Below are 21,962 nucleotides of genomic sequence, written 5' to 3'. Positions count from 1 at the left end.
TCCCTGACAAAGATCTTTAATAAGTCTGGTATAAGATTTATATCATTATCTTAAATTATTCCCTGACAAAGATCTTTAATAAGTCTGGTATAAGATTTATATCATTATCTTAAATTATTCCCTGACAAAGATCTTTAATAAGTCTGGTATAAGATTTATATCATTATCTTAAATTATTCCCTGACAAAGATCTTTAATAAGTCTGGTATAAGATTTATATCATTATCTTAAATTATTCCCTGACAAAGATCTTTAATAAGTCTGGTATAAGATTTATATCATTATCTTAAATTATTCCCTGACAAAGATCTTTAATAAGTCTGGTATAAGATTTATATCATTATCTTAAATTATTCCCTGACAAAGATCTTTAATAAGTCTGGTATAAGATTTATATCATTATCTTAAATTATTCCCTGACAAAGATCTTTAATAATTTAAGATTTATATCATTATCTTAAATTATTCCCTGACAAAGATCTTTAATAAGTCAGGTATAAGATTTATATCATTATATTGTAGATCAATATTTGTGGTTTGTCTCACTAGACACCCAGAGTTGTCTTCACATATTAACACCAAACATTATCATTTAACACCAAACATTGTCTTGTCTTCACATATTAACACCAAACATTGTCTTGTCTTCACATATTAACACCAAACATTGTCTTGTCTTCACATATTAACACCAAACATTGTCTTGTCTTCACATATTAACACCAAACATTGTCTTGTCTTCACATATTAACACCAAACATTGTCTTGTCTTCACATATTAACACCAAACATTGTCTTGTCTTCACATATTAACACCAAACATTGTCTTGTCTTCACATATTAACACCAAACATTGTCTTGTCACATTCACATATTAACACCAAACATTGTCTTGTCTTCACATATTAACACCAAACATTGTCTTGTCTTCACATATTAACACCAAACATTGTCTTGTCTTCACATATTAACACCAAACATTGTCTTGTCTTCACATATTAACACCAAACATTGTCTTGTCTTCACATATTAACATAAACATTGTCTTGTCTTCACATATTAACACCAAACATTGTCTTGTCTTCACATATTAACATAAACATTGTCTTGTCTTCACATATTAACACCAAACATTGTCTTGTCTTCACATATTAACACCAAACATTGTCTTGTCTTCACATATTAACACCAAACATTGTCTTGTCTTCACATATTAACACCAAACATTGTCTTGTCTTCACATATTAACACCAAACATTGTCTTGTCTTCACATATTAACACCAAACATTGTCTTGTCTTCACATATTAACACCAAACATTGTCTTGTCTTCACATATTAACACATTGTCTTGTCTTCACATATTAACATTTGTCTTGTCTTCACATATTAACACCAAACATTGTCTTGTCTTCACATATTAACACCAAACATTGTCTTGTCTTCACATATTAACACCAAACATTGTCTTGTCTTCACATATTAACACATTGTCTTGTCTTCAAATTAACATTGTCTTGTCTTCACATATTAACACCAAACATTGTCTTGTCTTCACATATTAACATCAAACATTGTCTTGTCTTCACATATTAACACCAAACATTGTCTTGTCTTCACATATTAACACCAAACATTGTCTTGTCTTCACATATTAACACCAAACATTGTCTTGTCTTCACATATTAACACCAAACATTGTCTTGTCTTCACATATTAACACCAAACATTGTCTTGTCTTCACATATTAACACCAAACATTGTCTTGTCTTCACATATTAACATCAAACATTGTCTTGTCTTCACATATTAACACCAATATTAACATTGTCTTGTCTTCACATATTAACACCAAACATTGTCTTGTCTTCACATATTAACACCAAACATTGTCTTGTCTTCACATATTAACACCAAACATTGTCTTGTCTTCACATATTAACACCAAACATTGTCTTGTCTTCACATATTAACACCAAACATTGTCTTGTCTTCACATATTAACACAAACATTGTCTTGTCTTCACATATTAACACCAAACATTGTCTTGTCTTCACATATTAACACCAAACATTGTCTTGTCTTCACATATTAACATAAACATTGTCTTGTCTTCACATATTAACACCAAACATTGTCTTGTCTTCACATATTAACACCAAACATTGTCTTGTCTTCACATATTAACACCAAACATTGTCTTGTCTTCACATATTAACACCAAACATTGTCTTGTCTTCACATATTAACACCAAACATTGTCTTGTCTTCACATATTAACATCAAACATTGTCTTGTCTTCACATATTAACACCAAACATTGTCTTGTCTTCACATATTAACACAAACATTGTCTTGTCTTCACATATTAACACCAAACATTATCTTGTCTTCACATATTAACACCAAACATTGTCTTGTCTTCACATATTAACACCAAACATTGTCTTGTCTTCACATATTAACACCAAACATTGTCTTGTCTTCACATATTAACATCAAACATTGTCTTGTCTTCACATATTAACACCAAACATTGTCTTGTCTTCACATATTAACACCAAACATTGTCTTGTCTTCACATATTAACACCAAACTCTGCCGACTATCACCCAGGTACCTACTTACTGCTAGGTGAACAGAGACAGCAGGTGTAAGGTGACTAACACCCAGGTACCTACTTACTGTTAGGTGAACAGAGATAGCAGTTGCAAGGTGACTATCACCCAGGTGCCTACTTACTGCTAGGTGAACAGTGATAACAGGTGCAAGGTGACTAACACCCAGGTACCTACTTACTGCTAGGTGAACAGAGACAGCAAGTGTCTTAATGAAACACGCCCCAGTATTTCCACCCATACCGGGGATCAAACCACGGACCTCAGTGTGAGAGTTGAGTGCGCTACCAACCCAGCTATGGATCTTTTACATTGTCTGCTGCTTCATATAAATTATAATTAATGTCGTGTTATCTAACAAACTTCATAATTCAGTAATTTATATGCATTTGAATTTCTTATTTTGCTGCTAAATTTAGCTATGATAATTTACGGGTTTAATTGGTCAAACGTATTAATTTATTATTTTTACCTTTAATAATCCAGCTGCCATCACCAACATAGCAACTGTAGCACCACTTGCAGCATACCAAGTCACCCCTAGCATCACTTACAACATAGCAACAGTGGTGTTGTTGGTGGTTATTGTGGTGTTGATGGTGACACTGGCAGTCACCACAGTCTACATACGTCATCTCAAGAAGAAGTCATCTCAAAGTAAGTAACTCCGTCTTCAACAGTTACATTGCTAACAAATATCTAGATTATTTAAGTTTAATATTTTTATTTCTATGTGGCTGAGTCAGCCATCATTATGTTGCTGAGTCAGTCATCACTATGTTGCTGAGTCAGTCATCACTATGTGGCTTAGTCAGTTATCACTATGTGGCTGAGTCAGTCATCACTATGTGACTGAGTCAGTCATCACTATGTGACTGAGTCAGTCATCACTATGTTGCTGAGTCAGTCATCACTATGTGGCTGAGTCAGTCATCACTATGTTGCTGAGTCAGACATCACTATGTTGCTGAGTCAGACATCACTATGTTGCTGAGTCAGACATCACTATGTTGCTGAGTCAGACATCACTATGTTGCTAAGTCAGTCATCACTATGTTGCTGAGTCAGACATCACTATGTTGCTGAGTCAGTCATCACTATGTTGCTGAGTCAGTCATCACTATGTTGCTGAGTCAGTCATCACTATGTGACTGAGTCAGTCATCACTATGTTGCTGAGTCAGTCATCACTATGTTGCTGAGTCAGTCATCACTATGTGACTGAGTCAGTCATCACTATGTTGCTGAGTCAGTCATCACTATGTGACTGAGTCAGTCATCACTATGTTGCTGAGTCAGTCATCACTATGTGACTGAGTCAGTCATCACTATGTTGCTGAGTCAGTCATCACTATGTTGCTGAGTCAGTCATCACTATGTGGCTGAGTCAGCCATCATTATGTTGCTGAGTCAGTCATCACTATGTGACTGAGTCAGTCATCACTATGTGACTGAGTCAGTCATCACTATGTTGCTGAGTCAGACATCACTATGTGGCTTAGTCAGTTATCACTATGTGGCTGAGTCAGTCATCACAATGTGACTGAGTCAGTCATCACTATGTGACTGAGTCAGTCATCACTATGTGACTGAGTCAGTCATCACTATGTGACTGAGTCAGTCATCACTATGTTGCTGAGTCAGTCATCACTATGTGGCTGAGTGAGTCATCATTATGTGACTGAGTCAGTCATCACTATGTGACTGAGTCAGTCATCACTATGTGACTGAGTCAGTCATCACTATGTGACTGAGGCAGTCATCACTTTGTGACTGAGTCAGTCTTTACTATGTGACTGAGTCAGTCATCACTATGTGACTGAGTCAGTCATCACTATGTTGCTGAGTTAGTCATCACTATGTGACTGAGTCAGTCATCACTGTGACTGAGTCAGTCATCACTATGTGACTGAGTCAGTCATCACTATGTGGCTTAGTCAGTTATCACTATGTGGCTGAGTCAGTCATCACTATGTGACTGAGTCAGTCATCACTATGTGACTGAGTCAGTCATCACTATGTTGCTGAGTTAGTCATCACTATGTGACTGAATCAGTCATCACTATGTTGCTGAGTCAGTCATCACTATGTGACTGAGTCAGTCATCACTATGTGACTGAGTCAGTCATCACTATGTTGCTGAGTTAGTCATCACTATGTGACTGAGTCAGTCATCACAATGTGACTGAGTCAGTCATCACTATGTGACTGAGTCAGTCATCACTATGTGGCTGAGTCAGTCATCACAATGTGACTGAGTCAGTCATCACAATGTGACTGAGTCAGTCATCACTATGTGACTGAGTCAGTCATCACTATGTTGCTGAGTCAGTCATCACTATGTGGCTGAGTCAGTCATCACAATGTGACTGAGTCAGTCATCACTATGTGACTGAGTCAGTCATCACTATGTGACTGAGTCAGTCATCACTATGTTGCTGAGTCAGTCATCACTATGTTGCTGAGTCAGTCATCACTATGTGACTGAGTCAGTCATCACTATGTGACTGAGTCAGTCATCACTATGTGACTGAGTCAGCCATCACTATGTGACTGAGTCAGTCATCACTATGTGACTGAGTCAGTCATCACTATGTGACTGAGTCAGCCATCACTATGTGACTGAGTCAGTTATCACTATGTTGCTGAGTCAGTCATCACTATGTGACTGAGTCAGTTATCACAGATTAGGTCAGTTTTGTCACAGGATGCGACCCACACCCGTCCACTAACACCCAGGGTACGACCCACACCAGTCCACTAACACCCAGGATACGACTTACACCAGTCCACTAACACCCAGGGTACGACCCACACCAGTCCACTAACACCCAGGATACGACCCACACCAGTCCACTAACACCCAGAATACGACCCACACCAGTCCACTAACACCCAGGATACGACCCACACCAGCCCACTAACACCCAGGATACGACCCACACCAGTCCACTAACACCAAGGATGTGACCCACACCAGTCAACTAACACCCAGGATACGACCCACACCAGTCCACTAACACCCAGGATACGACCCACACCAGCCCACTAACACCCAGGATACGACCCACACCAGTCCACTAACACCCAGGATACGACCCACACCAGTCCACTAACACCCAGGATGCCACCCACACCAGTCCACTAACACCTAGGATGCGACCCACACCAATCCACTGACACCCAGGATGCGACCCACACCCGTCCACTAACACCCAGGGTACGACCCACACCAGTCCACTAACACCCAGGATGTGACCCACACCAGTCCACTAACACCCAGGATGCCACCCACACCAGTCCACTAACACCCAGGATGCGACCCACACCAGTCCACTAACACCCAGGATACGACCCACACCAGTCCACTAACACCGAGGATGTGACCCACACCAGTCCACTAACACCCAGCATGCCACCCACACCAGTCCACTAACACCCAGGATGCCACCCACACCAGTCCACTAACACCCAGGATGCGACCCACACCAGTCCACTAACACCCAGGATGCGACCCACACCAGTCCACTAACACCCAGGATACGACCCACAAGAGTCCACTAACACCGAGGATGTGACCCACACCAGTCCACTAACACCCAGGATGCCACCCACACCAGTCCACTAACACCCAGGATGCGACCCACACCAGTCCACTAACACCCAGGATACGACCCACACCAGTCCACTAACACCGAGGATGTGACCCACACCAGTCCACTAACACCCAGGATGCCACCCACACCAGTCCACTAACACCCAGGATGCCACCCACACCAGTCCACTAACACCCAGGATGCCACCCACACCAGTCCACTAACACCCAGGATGCGACCCACACCAGTCCACTAACACCCAGGATGCCACCCACATCAGTCCACTAGCACCCAGGATGGCATCCCACACCAGTCCACTAACATCCAGGATTTCACGCACACCAGTCCACTAACAACCAGGATGCCACCCACACCAGTCCACTAGCACCCAGGATGCCACCCACACCAGTCCACTAACACCCAGGATGCCACCCTCACCAGTCCACTAACACCCAGGATGCGACCCACACCAGTCCACTAACACGCAAGATGCGACCCACACCAGTCCACTAACACCCAGGATGCCACCCACACCAGTCGACTAACACCCAGAATGGAACCAACACAAGTCCACTAACACATAGAATGCGACCCACACCAGTCCACTAACACCCAGGATGTGACCCACACCAGTCCACTAACACCCAGGATGTGACCCACATCAGTCCACTAACACCCAGGATGAGACCCACACCAGTCCACTAACATCCAGGATGTGACCCACACCAGTCCAATAACACCCAGGATGTGACCCACACCAGTCCACTAACACCCAGGATGCCACCCACACCAGTCCACTAACACCCAGGATTTCACGCACACCAGTCCACTAACAACCAGGATGCCACCCACACCAGTCCACTAACACCCAGGATGCCACCCACACCAGTCCACTAACACCCAGGATGCCACCCACACCAGTCCACTAACACCCAGGATACGACCCACACCAGTCCACTAACACCCAGGATGCCACCCACACCATTCCACTAACACGCAAGATGGGACCGACACCAGTCCACTAACACCCAGGATGTGACCCACACCAGTCCACTAACACCCAGGATGTGACCCACACCAGTCCACTAACACCCAGGATGTGACCCACACCAGTCCACTAACACCCAGGATGTGACCCACACCAGTCCACTAACACCCAGGATGTGAACCACGCCAGTCCACTAACACCCAGGATGTGACCCACACCAGTCCACTAACACCCAGGATGTGACCCACACCAGTCCACTAACACCCAGGATGTGACCCACACCAGTCCACTAACACCCAGGATGTGACCCACACCAGTCCACTAACACCCAGGATGCCACCCACACCAGTTCACAAACACCCTGTATGCCACCCACACCAGTCCACTAACACACTGGATGCCACCCACACCAGTGCACTAACAACCAGTATGTGACCCACACCAGTCCACTAACACTCATGATCTGACCCCCACCCGTCCACTAACACCCAGAATGTGACACACACCAGTCCACTAACACCCAGGATGTGTCCCACACCAGTCCACTAACACCCAGGATGTGACCCACACCAGTCCACTAACACCCAGGATGTGACCCACACCAGTCCACTAACACCGAGGATGTGACCCACACCAGTCCACTAACACCCAGGATGTGACCCACACCAGTCCACTAACACCCAGGATGCGACCCACACCAGCCCACTAACACCCAGCATGCCACCCACACCAGTCCACTAACACCCAGGATGTGACCCACACCAGTCCACTAACACCCAGGATGTGACCCACACCAGTCCACTAACGCCCATGATGTGACCCACACCAGTCCACTAACACCCAGGATTCCACCCACACCAGTCCACTAACACCCAAGATGCGACCTACACCAGTCCACTAACACCCAGGATGCCACCCACACCAGTCCACTAACACCCAGGATGCCACCCACACCAGTCCACTAACACCCAGGATGTGACCCACACCAGTCCACTAACACCCAGGATGCGACCCACACCAGTCCACTAACACCCAGGATGTGACCCACACCAGTCCACTAACACCCAGGATGCCACCCACACCAGTCCACTAACACCCAGGATGTGACCCACACCAGTCCACTAACACCCAGGATGTGACCCACACTTGTCCACTAACACGCAGGATGCGACCCACACCAGTCCAATAACACCCAGGATGTGACATACACCAGTCCACTAACACCCAGGATGCCACCCACACCAGTCCACTAACACCCAGGATGCCACCCACACCAGTCCACTAACACCCAGGATGCGACCCACACCAGTCCACTAACACCCAGGATGCCACCCACACCATTCCACTAACACCCAAGATGCGACCCACACCAGTCCACTAACACCCAGGATGCGACCCACACCAGTCCACTAACACCCAGGATGTGACCCACACCAGTCCACTAACACCCAGGATGCGACCCACACCAGTCCACTAACACCCAGGATGTGACCCACACCAGTCCACTAACACCCAGGATGTGACCCACACCAGTCCACTAACACCCAGGATGTGACCCACACCAGTCCATTAACTCCCAGGATGTGACCCACACCAGTCCACTAACACCCAGGATGCCACCCACACCAGTCCACTAACACCCAGGATGCCACCCACACCAGTCCACTAACACCCAGGATGCCATCCACACCAGTCCACTAACACCCAGGATGTGACCCACACGAGTCCACTAACACCCAGGATGTGACCCACACCAGTCCACTAACACCCAGGATGTGACCCTCACCAGTCCACTAACACCCAGGATGTGACCCACACCAGTCCACTAACACCCAGGATGTGACCCACACTAGTCCACTAACATCCAGGATGTGACCCACACCATTCCACTAACACCCAGGATGCGACCCACACCAGTCCACTAACACCCAGGATGCGACCCACACCAGTCCACTAACACCCAGGATGCCACCCACACCAGTCCACTAACACCCAGGATGCGACCCTCACCAGTCCACTAACACCCAGGATGCGACCCACACCAGTCCACTAACACCCAGGATGCGACCCAAACCAGTCCACTAACACCCAGGATGTGACCCACACCAGTCCACTAACACCCAGGATGTGACCCACACCAGTCCACTAACACCCAGGATGTGACCCACACCAGTCCACTAACACCCAGGATGTGACCCACACCAGTCCACTAACACCCAGGATGCGACCCACACCAGTCCATTAACACCCAGGGTGCCACCCACACCAGTCCACTAACACCCAGGATGCCACCCATACCAGTCCACTAACACCCAGGATGTGACCCACACCAGTCCACTAACACCCAGGATGCCACCCACACCAGTCCACTAACACCCAGGATGTGACCCACACCAGTCCACTAACACCCAGGATGCGACCCACACCAGTCGACTAACACCCAGGATGTGACCCACACCAGTCCACTACCACCCAGGATGCCACCCACACCAGTCCACTAACACCCAGGATGCCACCCACACCAGTCCACTAACACCCAGGATGTGACCCACACCAGTCCACTAACACCCAGGATGTGAACCACGCCAGTCCACTAACACCCAGGATGCGACCCACACCAGTCCACTAACACCCAGGATGTGACCCACACCAGTCCACTAACACCCAGGATGTGACCCACACCAGTCCACTAACACCCAGGATGCGACCCACACCAGTCCACTAACACCCAGGATGCCACCCACACCAGTCCACTAACACCCAGTATGCCACCCACACCAGTCCACTAACACCCAGGATGCCATCCACACCAGTCCACTAACACCCAGGATGTGACCCACACCAGTCCACTAACACCCAGGATGCGACCCACACCAGTCCACTAACACCCAGGATGCCACCCACACCAGTCCACTAACACCCAGGATGCGACCCTCACCAGTCCACTAACACCCAGGATGTGACCCACACCAGTCCACTAACACCCAGGATGCCACCCACACCAGTCCACTAACACCCAGGATGCGACCCACACCAGTCCACTAACACCCAGGATGTGACCCACACCAGTCCACTAACACCCAGGATGCCACCCACACCAGTCCACTAACACCCAGGATGTGACCCACACCATTCCACTAACACCCAGGATGCCACCCACACCAGTCCACTAACACCCAGGATATGACCCACACCAGTTCACTAACACCCAGGATGCGACCCACACCAGTCCACTAACACCCAGGATGTGACCCACACCAGTCCACTAACACCCAGGATGCGACCTACACCAGTCCACTAACACCCAGGATGTGACCCACACCAGTCCACTAACACCCAGGATGTGACCCACACCAGTCCACTAACACCCAGGATGTGACCCACACCAGTCCACTAACACCCAGGATGTGACCCACACCAGTCCACTAACACCCAGGATGCCACCCACACCAGTCCACTAACACCCAGGATGTGACCCACACCAGTTCACTAACACCCAGGATGTGACCCACACTAGTCCACTAACACCCAGGATGTGACCCACACCAGTCCACTAACACCCAGGATGTGACCCACACCAGTCCACTAACACCCAGGATGTGACCCACACCAGTCCACTAACACCCAGGATGTGACCCACACCAGTCCACTAACACCCAGGATGTGACCCACACCAGTCCACTAACACCCAGGATGTGACCCACACCAGTCCACTAACACCCAGGATGTGACCCACACCAGTCCACTAACACCCAGGTACCCATTTTACTGATGGGTGAACATGGACAACCGGTGTTAGGAAACACGTCCAATGTTTCCAACCGTTCGCCGGGAATCGATCCCAAACCCTCACCCTGTGAAGGGAGAACTTTTGCCACCAGGACTCAGGGCGCCTTTACAGTTATGTATTTAGATTAAGAGATTATTTCTAAATATTTTAAAGATTTTAGGAATATGGGTTTTCTTGGGCACTTAAAAAAAATATTACGTGGTTTCTGATAGGCAGGGAGGTGAGGCGTCATGGTATCCACAGCTCAATTTCTTTTCTTATTATCTGCATCCTTCCAGATTCAATGTTATATCTGCTTACTTAGGAACAATGTGTAAGGTGTGAGATGTTTTGCTTCGTGTAAAAATTCGATCTTTCTCCATCTCTCTAATGGAAAGATAGAGGAGTCATAACACCCTTAGTCCACATCTGCTTCTCTTTATGTCGGAAAGGAGAGGGGTCGCAGCCCCCTCCTGCTTGCCCCCTTCTGGAAATAAATTTCTCCACATAGAGTTAACTTATTCGACACACACATACACACACACACACACACACACACACACACACACACACACACACACACACACACACACACACACACACACACACACACACACACACACACACACACATGAATGAAAGAATCAAGGAGACATCCCCAGAAATAATAGCACTCACAGAAACAAAACTCACCAGAATAATAACAGATTCAATCTTTCCATCCGGATAACAAATCCTCAGGAAAGACAGAGGGAGGAGAGGGGGAGGAGGAGTTGCACTGCTCATTAAAAACAGGTGGGGTTTTGAGAAAATGGAAGGAATGGATGGCACAGGTGAAAGGGATTACTTAGTAGGAACAATCCAGTCTGAGGGACATAAGGTGATAATTGCAGTAATGTACAACCCACCACAGAACTGCAGGAGACCAAGAGAAGAATACGATGAGAGCAACAGAACCATGGCCGACACACTAGCCGAGGTAGCCAGGAAAGCACACATGGGGGGAGCAAAGTTACTAGTTATGGGTGATTTCAATCACAAGGAGATTGACTGGGAAAACCTGGAGCCCCATGGGGGTCCCGAAACATGGAGAGCCAAGATGATGGATGTGGTACTGGAAAACCCCATGCATCAACATGTTAGAGACACTACCAGAGAGAGAGGAGAAGATGAACCAGCAAGACTGGACCTTGTCTTCACCTTGAGTAGTTCAGACATCGAGGATATCTTGTATGAAAGGCCCCTGGGAGCTAGTGATCATGTGGTTCTGTGCTTCGACTACATAGTTGAGCTCCAAGTGGAGAGAGTAGCAGGAATAGGCTGGGAAAACCCAAACTACAAAAGGGGGAACTACTCAGGCATGAGGAACTTCCTTCAAAACATTCAGTGGGAGAAATGATTGACTATGTGGCAACAAAATGCAAGGAGGCAGAGGAGAAGTTTGTTCCCAAGGGAAACAGAAATAATGGGAAGAACAGAACGAGTCCTTGGTTCGCCCATATGTGTAGGGAGGCAAAAACTAGGTGTACTAGAGAATTAAAAAGGTACAGAAGACAGAGAACTCAGGAAAATAAAGAGATTAGCCGAGGAGCCAGAAACGAATATGCACAGATAAGAAGGGAGGCTCAGCGACAATATGAAAATGACATAGCATCGAAAGTCAAGACTGACCCGAAGCTGTTGTACAGCCACATCAGGAGGAAAACAACAGTCAAGGACCAGGTAATCAGACTGAGGAAGGGTGATGGGGAATTCACAAGAAACGACCGAGAGGTATGTCAGGAGCTCAACACGAGATTTAAAGAAGTATTTACAGTGGAAACCAGTAGGACTCCAGGAAATCAGAACAGGGGGGTACACCAGCAAGTGCTGGATGAGGTACATATAACCAAGGAGGAAGTGAAGAAGCTGCTATGCGAACTTGACACCTCAAAGGCGGTGGGACGAGACAACATCTCTCCATGGGTCCTTAAAGAGGGAGCAGAGATATTGTGTGAGCCATTAACAAAGATCTTCAACACATCATGTGAAACTGGGCAACTCCCTGAGGAATGGAAGATGGCAAATGTAGTCCCAATTTTTAAAAAGAGAGACAGACATGAGGCACTAAACTATACGCCTGTATCACTAACATGTATAGTATGCAAGGTCATGGAGAAGATCATCAGGAGGAGAGTGGTGGAGCACCTGGAAAGAAACAAGTGTATAATTGACAACCAGCACGGTTTCAGGGAAGGAAAATCCTGTGTCACAAAACTACTAGAGTTTTATGACAAGGTGACAGAAGTAAGACAAGAGAGAGAGGGGTGGATCGACTGCATTTTTTTGGACTGCAAGAAGGCCTTCGACACAGTTCCTCACAAGAGATTACTGCAAAAGCTAGAGGATCAGGCACACATAACAGGAAAGGCACTGCAATGGATCAGAGAATACCTGACAGGGAGGCAACAACGAGTCTTGGTACGTGACGAGGTGTCAGAGTGGGCGCTTGTGACAAGCTGGGTTCCACAGGGGTCAGTCCTAGGACCTGCGCTGTTCTTGGTATATGTGAACGACATAACGGAAGGGATAGACTCAGAAGTGTCCTTGTTTGCAGATGATGTGAAGTTAATGAGAAGAATCAAATCGGATGAGGATCAGGCAGGACTACAAAGAGACCTGGACAGGCTACAAGCCTGGTCCAGCAACTGGCTCCATGAGTTTAACACTGCCAAATGCAAAGTCATGAAGATTGGGGAAGGGCAAAGAAGATCGCAGACACAATATAGTTTAGATGGCCAAAGACTGCAAACCTCACTCAAGGAAAAAGATCTGGGGGTGAGTATAACACCGAGCATATCTCCTGAGGCGCACATCAATCAGATAACTGCTGCAGCATACGGGCGCCTGGCAAAACCTACGGATAGCGTTCCGATACCTCAGTAAGGATTCGTTTAAGACTCTGTATACCATTTACGTCAGGCCCATACTGGAGTATGCAGCACCAGTTTGGAATCCACACCTAGTCAAGGACGTCAAGAAATTAGAGAAAGTGCAAAGGTTTGCAACAAGGCTAGTCCCAAAGCTACGGGGATTGTCCTACGAAGAAAGGTCGAGGGAAATCGGCCTGACGACACTGGAGGACAGGAGGGTCAGGGGAGACATGATAACGACATATAAAATACTGCGCGGAATAGACAAGGTGGACAAAGACGGGATGTTCCAGAGAGGGGACACAGACACAAGAGGTCACAATTGGAAGTTGACGACTCAGATGAATCAAAGGGATGTTAGGAAGTATTTCTTCAGTCATAGAGTAGTCAGGCCGTGGAATAGCCTAGAAAGTGAAGTAGTGGAGGCGGGAACCATACATAGTTTTAAGGCGAGGTATGATAAAGCTCATGGAGCAGGGAGAGAGAGGACCTAGTAGCAATCAGTGAAGAGGCGGGGCCAGGAGCTATGACTTGACCCCTGCAACCACAAATAGGTGAGTACAAATAGGTGAGTACACACACACACACACTCACACACACACACACACACACACACACACACACACACACACACACACACACACACACACACACACACACACACACAGACAGACACACACACACACACACACACACACACACACACACACACACACACACACACACACACACACACACACACACACACACACACACACACACACACACACAGACACAGACACACACACACACACACACACACACACACACACACACACACACACACACACACACACACACACACACACATGACCCTGCAAGATAACGGCTGAGAGGCAAACAGGAGTTCAAGAGTGTGTACCTTGATCGAGACAGAACACAGGAGGAAAGGATGATACTGAAAGAGAGAGTGCAAAAACGAAAGAAGGAATGGGAGGAAATGACAAAGAAGAGCAGAATAACCCAGGCACAGGTGGAAGGGCAAACACATCCCCCAGAAACACCTGCAGAAGGACTCCAACCACGATACCCCCAGGGCAACTGAACAATCTAAACCAACAATCACACACCGATCCCTCTGTTCCCACCCCCCGCACCACGAACCCTACCCCTACAGCAACCCCGCATGGGAACTCTTCCCTCACTGCAACCCCCCACAGGCCCCACCAGGGCTCCTGCTCTCCCAACCCCAGTATTCCCCCAGGACCACAGTTTCAGTATTAGAACAGAAGTTGAAGGTTTGGTACACAAATGCGGATGGATTAACGAATAAATATGAGGAGTGGCATGAAAGAATCAATGAGAAGTCCCTAGACATCATAGCAGTTACAGAAACGAAACTCGCTGAGACAATAACAGATGCAATCTTCCCACCAGGATATCAGATCATGAGGAAAGATAGAAGGGGCAGAGGGGGAGGAGGGGTTGCTCTTCTCGTAAAAAACCGATGGAAATTCGAGAAAATGGGATGCATAGACGAGATTGGAGAGAAGGACTACATAGCAGGTACACTTCAGTCTGGGGAGCACAAGGTAGTCATTGCAGTGGCAAGAAGAGCTCACTCGAGCAGAGCAAAGTTACTGGTTATGGGCGATTTCAATCACAGGGATATCGACTGGGAAAGCCTGGAGCCACACGGGGGTCCCAAAACATGGAGACCTAAGATGATGGATGTGGTACTGGAAAACCTCATGCATCAACATGTTAAGGAAACTACCAGAGTGAGAGGAGAGGACGAGCCAGCAAGGCTGAACCTCTTGTTCACCCTGGGCAGTTCAGACATTGAGGATATCACATATGAGAGTCCCCTAGGAGCTAGTGACCACGTGGTTCTGTGCCTTGAATACATAGTAGAGTTACAAGTGGAGAGAGTAACAGGAATTGAATGGGAAAAGCCAGACTATAAAAGAGGGGACTACATAGGTTAGAGGAACTTCCTGCAAGAGTATGAAAATAACATAGCATCGAAAGTCAAGATTGACCCGAAACTGCTGTATAGCCACATTAGGAGGAAGACAACAGTCAAAGACCAGGTGATCAGACTGAGGACAGAAGGTGGAGAACTCACAAGAAACGATCAGGAAGTATGTGAGGAGCTAAACAGGAGATTTAAGGAAGTATTTACAGTAGAGACAGGAAGGGCACTGGGAAGACAGCACAGAGGTGAACATCAACAGGGAATATACCAACAAGTGTTGGATGACATACAAACAACTGAGGAGGAGGTTCAGAAGCTGCTAAGTGACCTTTATACCTCAAAGGCGATGGGGCCAGACAACATCTCCCCGTGGGTCCTTAGAGAAGGAGCAGAGATGCTGTGCATGCCCCTAACCACAATCTTCAACACATCCCTTGAAACTGGGCAATTACCTGAGATATGGAAGATGGCAAATGTAGTTCCCATTTTTAAGAAAGAAGACAGAAACGAGGAACTAAACTACAGACCAGTGTCTCTGACGTGTATAGTATGCAAAGTCATGGAGAAGATTATCAGGAGGAGAGTGGTGGAACACCTGGAACGGAACAAGATTATAAATGACAACCAGCATGGATTCGTGAAAGGCAAATCCTGTGTCACAAACCTTCTGGAGTTTTATGACAAGGTAACAGAAATACGACACGAGAGAGAGGGGTTGGTTGATTGCATTTTCCTGGACTGCAGGAAGGCCTTCGACACAGTTCCTCACAAGAGATTATTGCAGAAGCTGGAGGATCAGGCGCATATAACAGGGAGGGCACTGCAATGGATCAGAGAATACTTGACAGGGAGGCAACAACGAGTCATGGTCCGTGACGAGGTATCACAGTGGGCACCTGTGACGAGCGGGATCCCACAATGGTCAGTTCTAGGATCAGTGCTATTCTTGATATATGTGAATGACATGATGGAAGGGATAGACTCTGAAGTGTCCCTATTCGCAGATGATGTGAAGTTGATGAGAAGAATTAAATCGGATGAGGATGAGGCAGGACTACAAAGGGATCTGGACAGGCTGGACACGTGGTCCAGAAACTGGTTTCTCGAATTCAACCCTACCAAATTCAAAGTCATGAAGATTGGGGAGGGGCAAAGAAGACCGCAGACAGAGTATAGGCTAGGTGGACAAAGACTACAGACCTCACTCAGGGAGAAAGACCTTGGGGTGACCATAACACCGAGCACATCACCGGAGGCACACATCAACCAAATAACTGCTGCAGCATACGGGCGCCTGGCAAACCTGAGAATAGCTTTCCGATACCTTAATAAGGAATCGTTCAAGACACTGTACACTGTGTATGTTAGGCCCATACTGGAGTATGCAGCAACAGTCTGGAACCCACACCTGGTCAAGCACTTCAAGAAGTTAGAGAAAGTACAAAGGTTTGCAACAAGGCTATTCTCAGAGCTCAGGGGAATGTCGTACGAGGAAAGGTTGAGGGAAATCGGACTGACGACACTGGAGGACAGAAGGATCATGGGAGACATGATAACGACATACAAGATACTGCGGGGAATAGACAAGGTGGACAGAAACAGGTTGTTCCAGAGAGGGGACACAGAAACAAGGGGTCACAATTGGAAGCTGAAGACTCAGGCGAGTCACAGGGATGTTAGGAAGTATTTCTTCAGTTATAGAGTTGTCAGGAAGTGGAATAGTCTGGCAAGTGACGTAGTGGAGGCAGGAACCATACATAGTTTTAAGACGAGGTATGACAAAGCTCAGGAAGCAGAGAGAGAGAGGACCTAGTAGCGATGATCAGTGAAGAGACGGGGCCAGGAGCTGAGTCTCGACCCCTGCAACCACAATCAGGTGAGTACAATTAGGCGAGTACACACACACACACGCACACACACACACACACACACACACACACACACACACACACACACACACACACACACACACACACGGCCCAGCGACAATTCGAGAACGAAATAGCATTGAAAGCCAAGTATGACCGGCAGCTGTTGTACAGTCACATCAGGAGGAAAACAGTCAAGGACCAGGTAATCAGGCTCGACTGCGAAGCATGTGAGGAACTCAACATGAGATTTAAAGAAGTATTTACAGTGGAGACAGGAAGGACTCCAGATAGCCGAAATAATGGGATACGCCAGCATGGGATACATCAATAAGTACTGGACAAAATACACACAACCGATAATGAAAACACTGCTAAGGCACATAGAGTCAGTACCTGACCAGCCGGGATGTGGTTCGTACGTCATCTTGCGTGCGGCCAGCAGTAACAGTCTGGTTGATCAGACTCTGATCCACCATGAGACCTGGTCTCAGACCGGGCCGTGGGAACGTTGACCCTCGAAACCCTTTCCAGGTAAACTCTAGGTAAGTGCACTAGCTACCTCAAAGGCGGTGGGACCTGGCAACATCTCTCCATGTGTCCTAAGAGAGGGACCAGAGATGCTGTGTGCACCACTAACAACAATCTTCAACACATCCACTGAAATTAGGCAACTACCTGAGGTGTAGAAGACAGCAAATATAGTCCCAATTTTTAAGAAAGGTGAGAGACATGAGGCATTAAACTACAGTCCAGTGTCACTGACGTGTATAGTATGCAAAATTATGGAGAAGATCATTAGGAGGAGAGTAGTGGAGCACCTAAAAAGGAATAAGCTTATCAACGACAATCAGCACAGTTTCACGGACGGGTAATCTTGTGTCACAAACCTACTGGAGTTTTATGACACGGTAATGGTAGCAAAACAGGAGAGAGAGGGGTGGGTAGATTGCCTTTTCTTGGATTTCAAGAAGGCTTTCGAAACAGTTCCACACAAGAGATTAGTGCAAAAGCTAGAGGTTGAGGAATGTGTAACAGGAAGGGCACTGCAATGAATCAAAGAATACCTGACAGGAGGCAACAACTATTCATGGTACATAACGAGGTGTCAGAGTGGGCGCCTGTGACGAGCTGGGTTCCACAGGGGTCAGTCCTAGGACCGGTGCTGTTCCTAGTATATGTGATTGACATGCTGGAAGGGATACACTCAGAACTGTTCCTGCTCGGTGATGATGTGAAGTTAATGAGGAGAATTAAATCGGATGAGGATCAGACAGGACTACAATGGGACCTGGACAAGCTGCAAGGCTGGTCCAGCAACTGGCTCCTTGAATTTGACTTCACCAAATGCAAAGTCATGAAGATTGGTGAAAGGCAAAGAAGACCACAGACAGAGTACAGACAATGGGGCCAAAGACTGCAAACCTCACTCAAAGAAAAGGATCTTGGGGTGAGTATAACACCGAGCACATCTCCTGAGGCACACATCAACAAGATAACTGCTGCAGCATATGGGCGTCTGGCAAACCCAAGAATAACGATCCGATACCTCAGTAAGGAATCGTTCAAGACTCTGTACACCGTGTAAGTCAGACCTGTACTGAAGTATGCAGCACCAGTCTGGAACCCACACCTCGTCAAACATGTCAATAAATTAGAGAAAGTACCCCACGAAGAAAGGTTAAAGGAAATCGACTTGACGACACTGGAGGACAGGAGGGATAGATGGGACATGATAACGACATATAAAATACCGAGGGGAATTGGCAAGGTGGACAGAGACAGGATGTTCCAGAGATGGGACACAGCAACAAGGGGTCACAATTGGAAGCTGAAGACTCAGATGAGTCAGAGGGATCTTAGGAAGAATTTAATCAGCAATAGAGTTGTCAGGAATTGAATTAGTCTGGAAAGTGATGTAGTGGAGGCAGGATCCATACATAGTTTTAAGATGAGGTATGATAAAGCTCTAGGAGGAGGGAGAGAGAGAACCTTGTAGCGACCATTTAAGTGGTGGGGGGAGGAACTGTGAATCGACCCCTGCAACCAAAATTAGGTGAGTAGAATAACGTGAGTACACACACACTCTTTAATTCCAACATTGGTTTTGTTTGACATGATTGTATCGTCTTCCAGGTGACTCACCGTCACCAGAAGCAGTGCCAATGTTGACTGACGGACAGGAAGAAGCCATATACGAGGAGTGGACCGGTGGGCAGCTTCGACCCCCTTCTCCTACCTACATCACAGTGTACAACTCATACGATGACACAATGAACACAACAGAACAAGAGAGACCGAGCGATTGGATTTCTCCCCAAATCCAAGATGGCCTCTCGCACGACATTGATAAGACGACAGCACAGCAGATGCAACCCTCCGGCCGTAGTTCTAACCACGACATTGAGAATGACTCTACCTGAATATGAGGAACATGACACCACCGTCTGTTTCATCCACCAGAGGAAGAACAAACTAAGATAACAGACGGGACAATCACCCAGTATCAATACTGCACAAATATAACATTCTGTCTTATATAACATCAGACAGTATACCATCATGCAACAAAAGTATTCCCTCTAGTTCAACTAGCAACCTACACATCATGCAACTAGAAAATACTAGACATAGTTTATTACAGGAAAGAAAGTTAGGTGACCTAGAATAGGTTTATCTAGGCACAGGTGCACATAAGTACAATTATGATACATAGTGTAAGTTACCTAGAACGACCACAACTAACTAACAACTAACAATGATCCGACATAGTGTAAGTTACCTAGAACGACCACAACTAACTAACAACTAACAATGATCCGACATAGTGTAAGTTACCTAGAACGACCACAACTAACTAATAACTAACAATGATCCGACATAGTGTAAGTTACCTAGAACGACCACAACTAACTAATAACTAACAATGATCCGACATAGTGTAAGTTACCTAGAACGACCACAACTAACTAACAACTAACAATGATCCGACATAGTGTAAGTTACCTAGAACGACCACAACTAACTAACAACTAACAATGATCCGACATAGTGTAAGTTACCTAGAACGACCACAACTAACTAACAACTAACAATGATCCGACATAGTGTAAGTTACCTAGAACTAACTAACAACTAACAATGATCTTCTCAAGATAACAGAAATAAATGACGACCACAAAGTAACACAAAGTATCTGTGGTAACACATACATAACAAGTAACATCTCTCAACACCAGGATGCTAAAAGTTGTACAAGACTGCAAAATTAACTTGAATTCAGAGACGACCGACTTCCTGCATAATTAAGTTGACCAAATATGTTGAAAATAGTACAAAATAGTACAAAATAGTACAAAATAGTACAAAATATTAACAACTTGACGATTAAGACACATGTACAACAGTTGTGTATCTTTACTGATGCAATGTTTCGCCCACACAGGAGACTACTGTATAGGCGAAATGTTCCAGCAATAAAGTTACCCAACTGTTGGACATGTGTGTTAATTCTGGATGTAATACAACAACAACAATAACAGTTACCAGATACAATAATCTTACACAATCATTATTCACATGATGATACAAACTCAAGTATCTGCTTGAGTAACTCATTGTAACTCATCAAATATAAGTTCCGGGTTAATACGGTAAACATTAACATCAAGGTGACCCGTATACTAGACAAACCCGGTCAAAAACACTGTTAGTGTGTATGTTAATGTATGAAGGGTAGCGTGTATGTTAATGTGTGAAGTGTAGTGTGTATGTTAATGTATGAAGTGTAGTGTGTATGTTAATGTATGAAGTGTAGTGTGTATGTTAATGTATGAAGTGTAGTGTGTATGTTAATGTATGAAGGGTAGTGTGTATGTTAATGTATGAAGGGTAGTGTGTATGTTAATGTATGAAGTGTAGCGTGTATGTTAATGTATGAAGTGTAGTGTGTATGTTAATGTATGAAGGGTAGTGTGTATGTTAATGTATGAAGGGTAGTGTGTATGTTAATGTATGAAGTGTAGCGTGTATGTTAATGTATGAAGTGTAGTGTGTATGTTAATGTATGAAGTGTAGCGTGTATGTTAATGTATGAAGTGTAGCGTGTATGTTAATGTATGAAGTGTAGTGTGTATGTTAATGTATGAAGGGTAGTGTGTATGTTAATGTATGAAGTGTAGCGTGTATGTTAATGTATGAAGTGTAGCTTGTATGTTAATGTATGAAGTGTAGTGTGTATGTTACTGTATGAAGT

At 45.9% G+C, this 21,962-nt stretch overlaps 1 protein-coding gene across 1 annotated transcript; it reads left to right on the top strand.

Moving 5' to 3' along the window:
- The first annotated feature begins 3,110 nt into the window (after positions 1-3,110).
- On the top strand, positions 3,111-20,590 carry LOC128701075 (uncharacterized). The gene is made up of 2 exons (XM_053794622.2): positions 3,111-3,275; positions 19,844-20,590. The coding sequence occupies exons 1-2, from the start codon at positions 3,215-3,217 to the stop codon at positions 20,128-20,130; spliced, it is 348 nt and encodes a 115-aa protein (XP_053650597.2). The 5' UTR covers positions 3,111-3,214; the 3' UTR covers positions 20,131-20,590.
- Positions 20,591-21,962: the final 1,372 nt, after the last annotated feature.

Source organism: Cherax quadricarinatus, unplaced genomic scaffold (assembly GCF_038502225.1).
Source record: "Cherax quadricarinatus isolate ZL_2023a unplaced genomic scaffold, ASM3850222v1 Contig75, whole genome shotgun sequence".
Taxonomy (NCBI): Eukaryota; Metazoa; Arthropoda; class Malacostraca; order Decapoda; family Parastacidae; genus Cherax; species Cherax quadricarinatus.
The sequence above is the reverse complement of the archived record's forward strand: the minus strand, read 5'-3'. Positions and strand labels throughout refer to the sequence as shown.

Coding starts and splice junctions, on each gene's coding strand:
- LOC128701075 (XM_053794622.2), top strand. CDS start 3,215: ATGGTGACACTGGCAGTCACCACAGTCTACATACGTCATCTCAAGAAG. Junction 3,276..19,843: donor CAAGAAGAAGTCATCTCAAA/GTAAGTAACTCC, acceptor ATCGTCTTCCAG/GTGACTCACCGTCACCAGAA.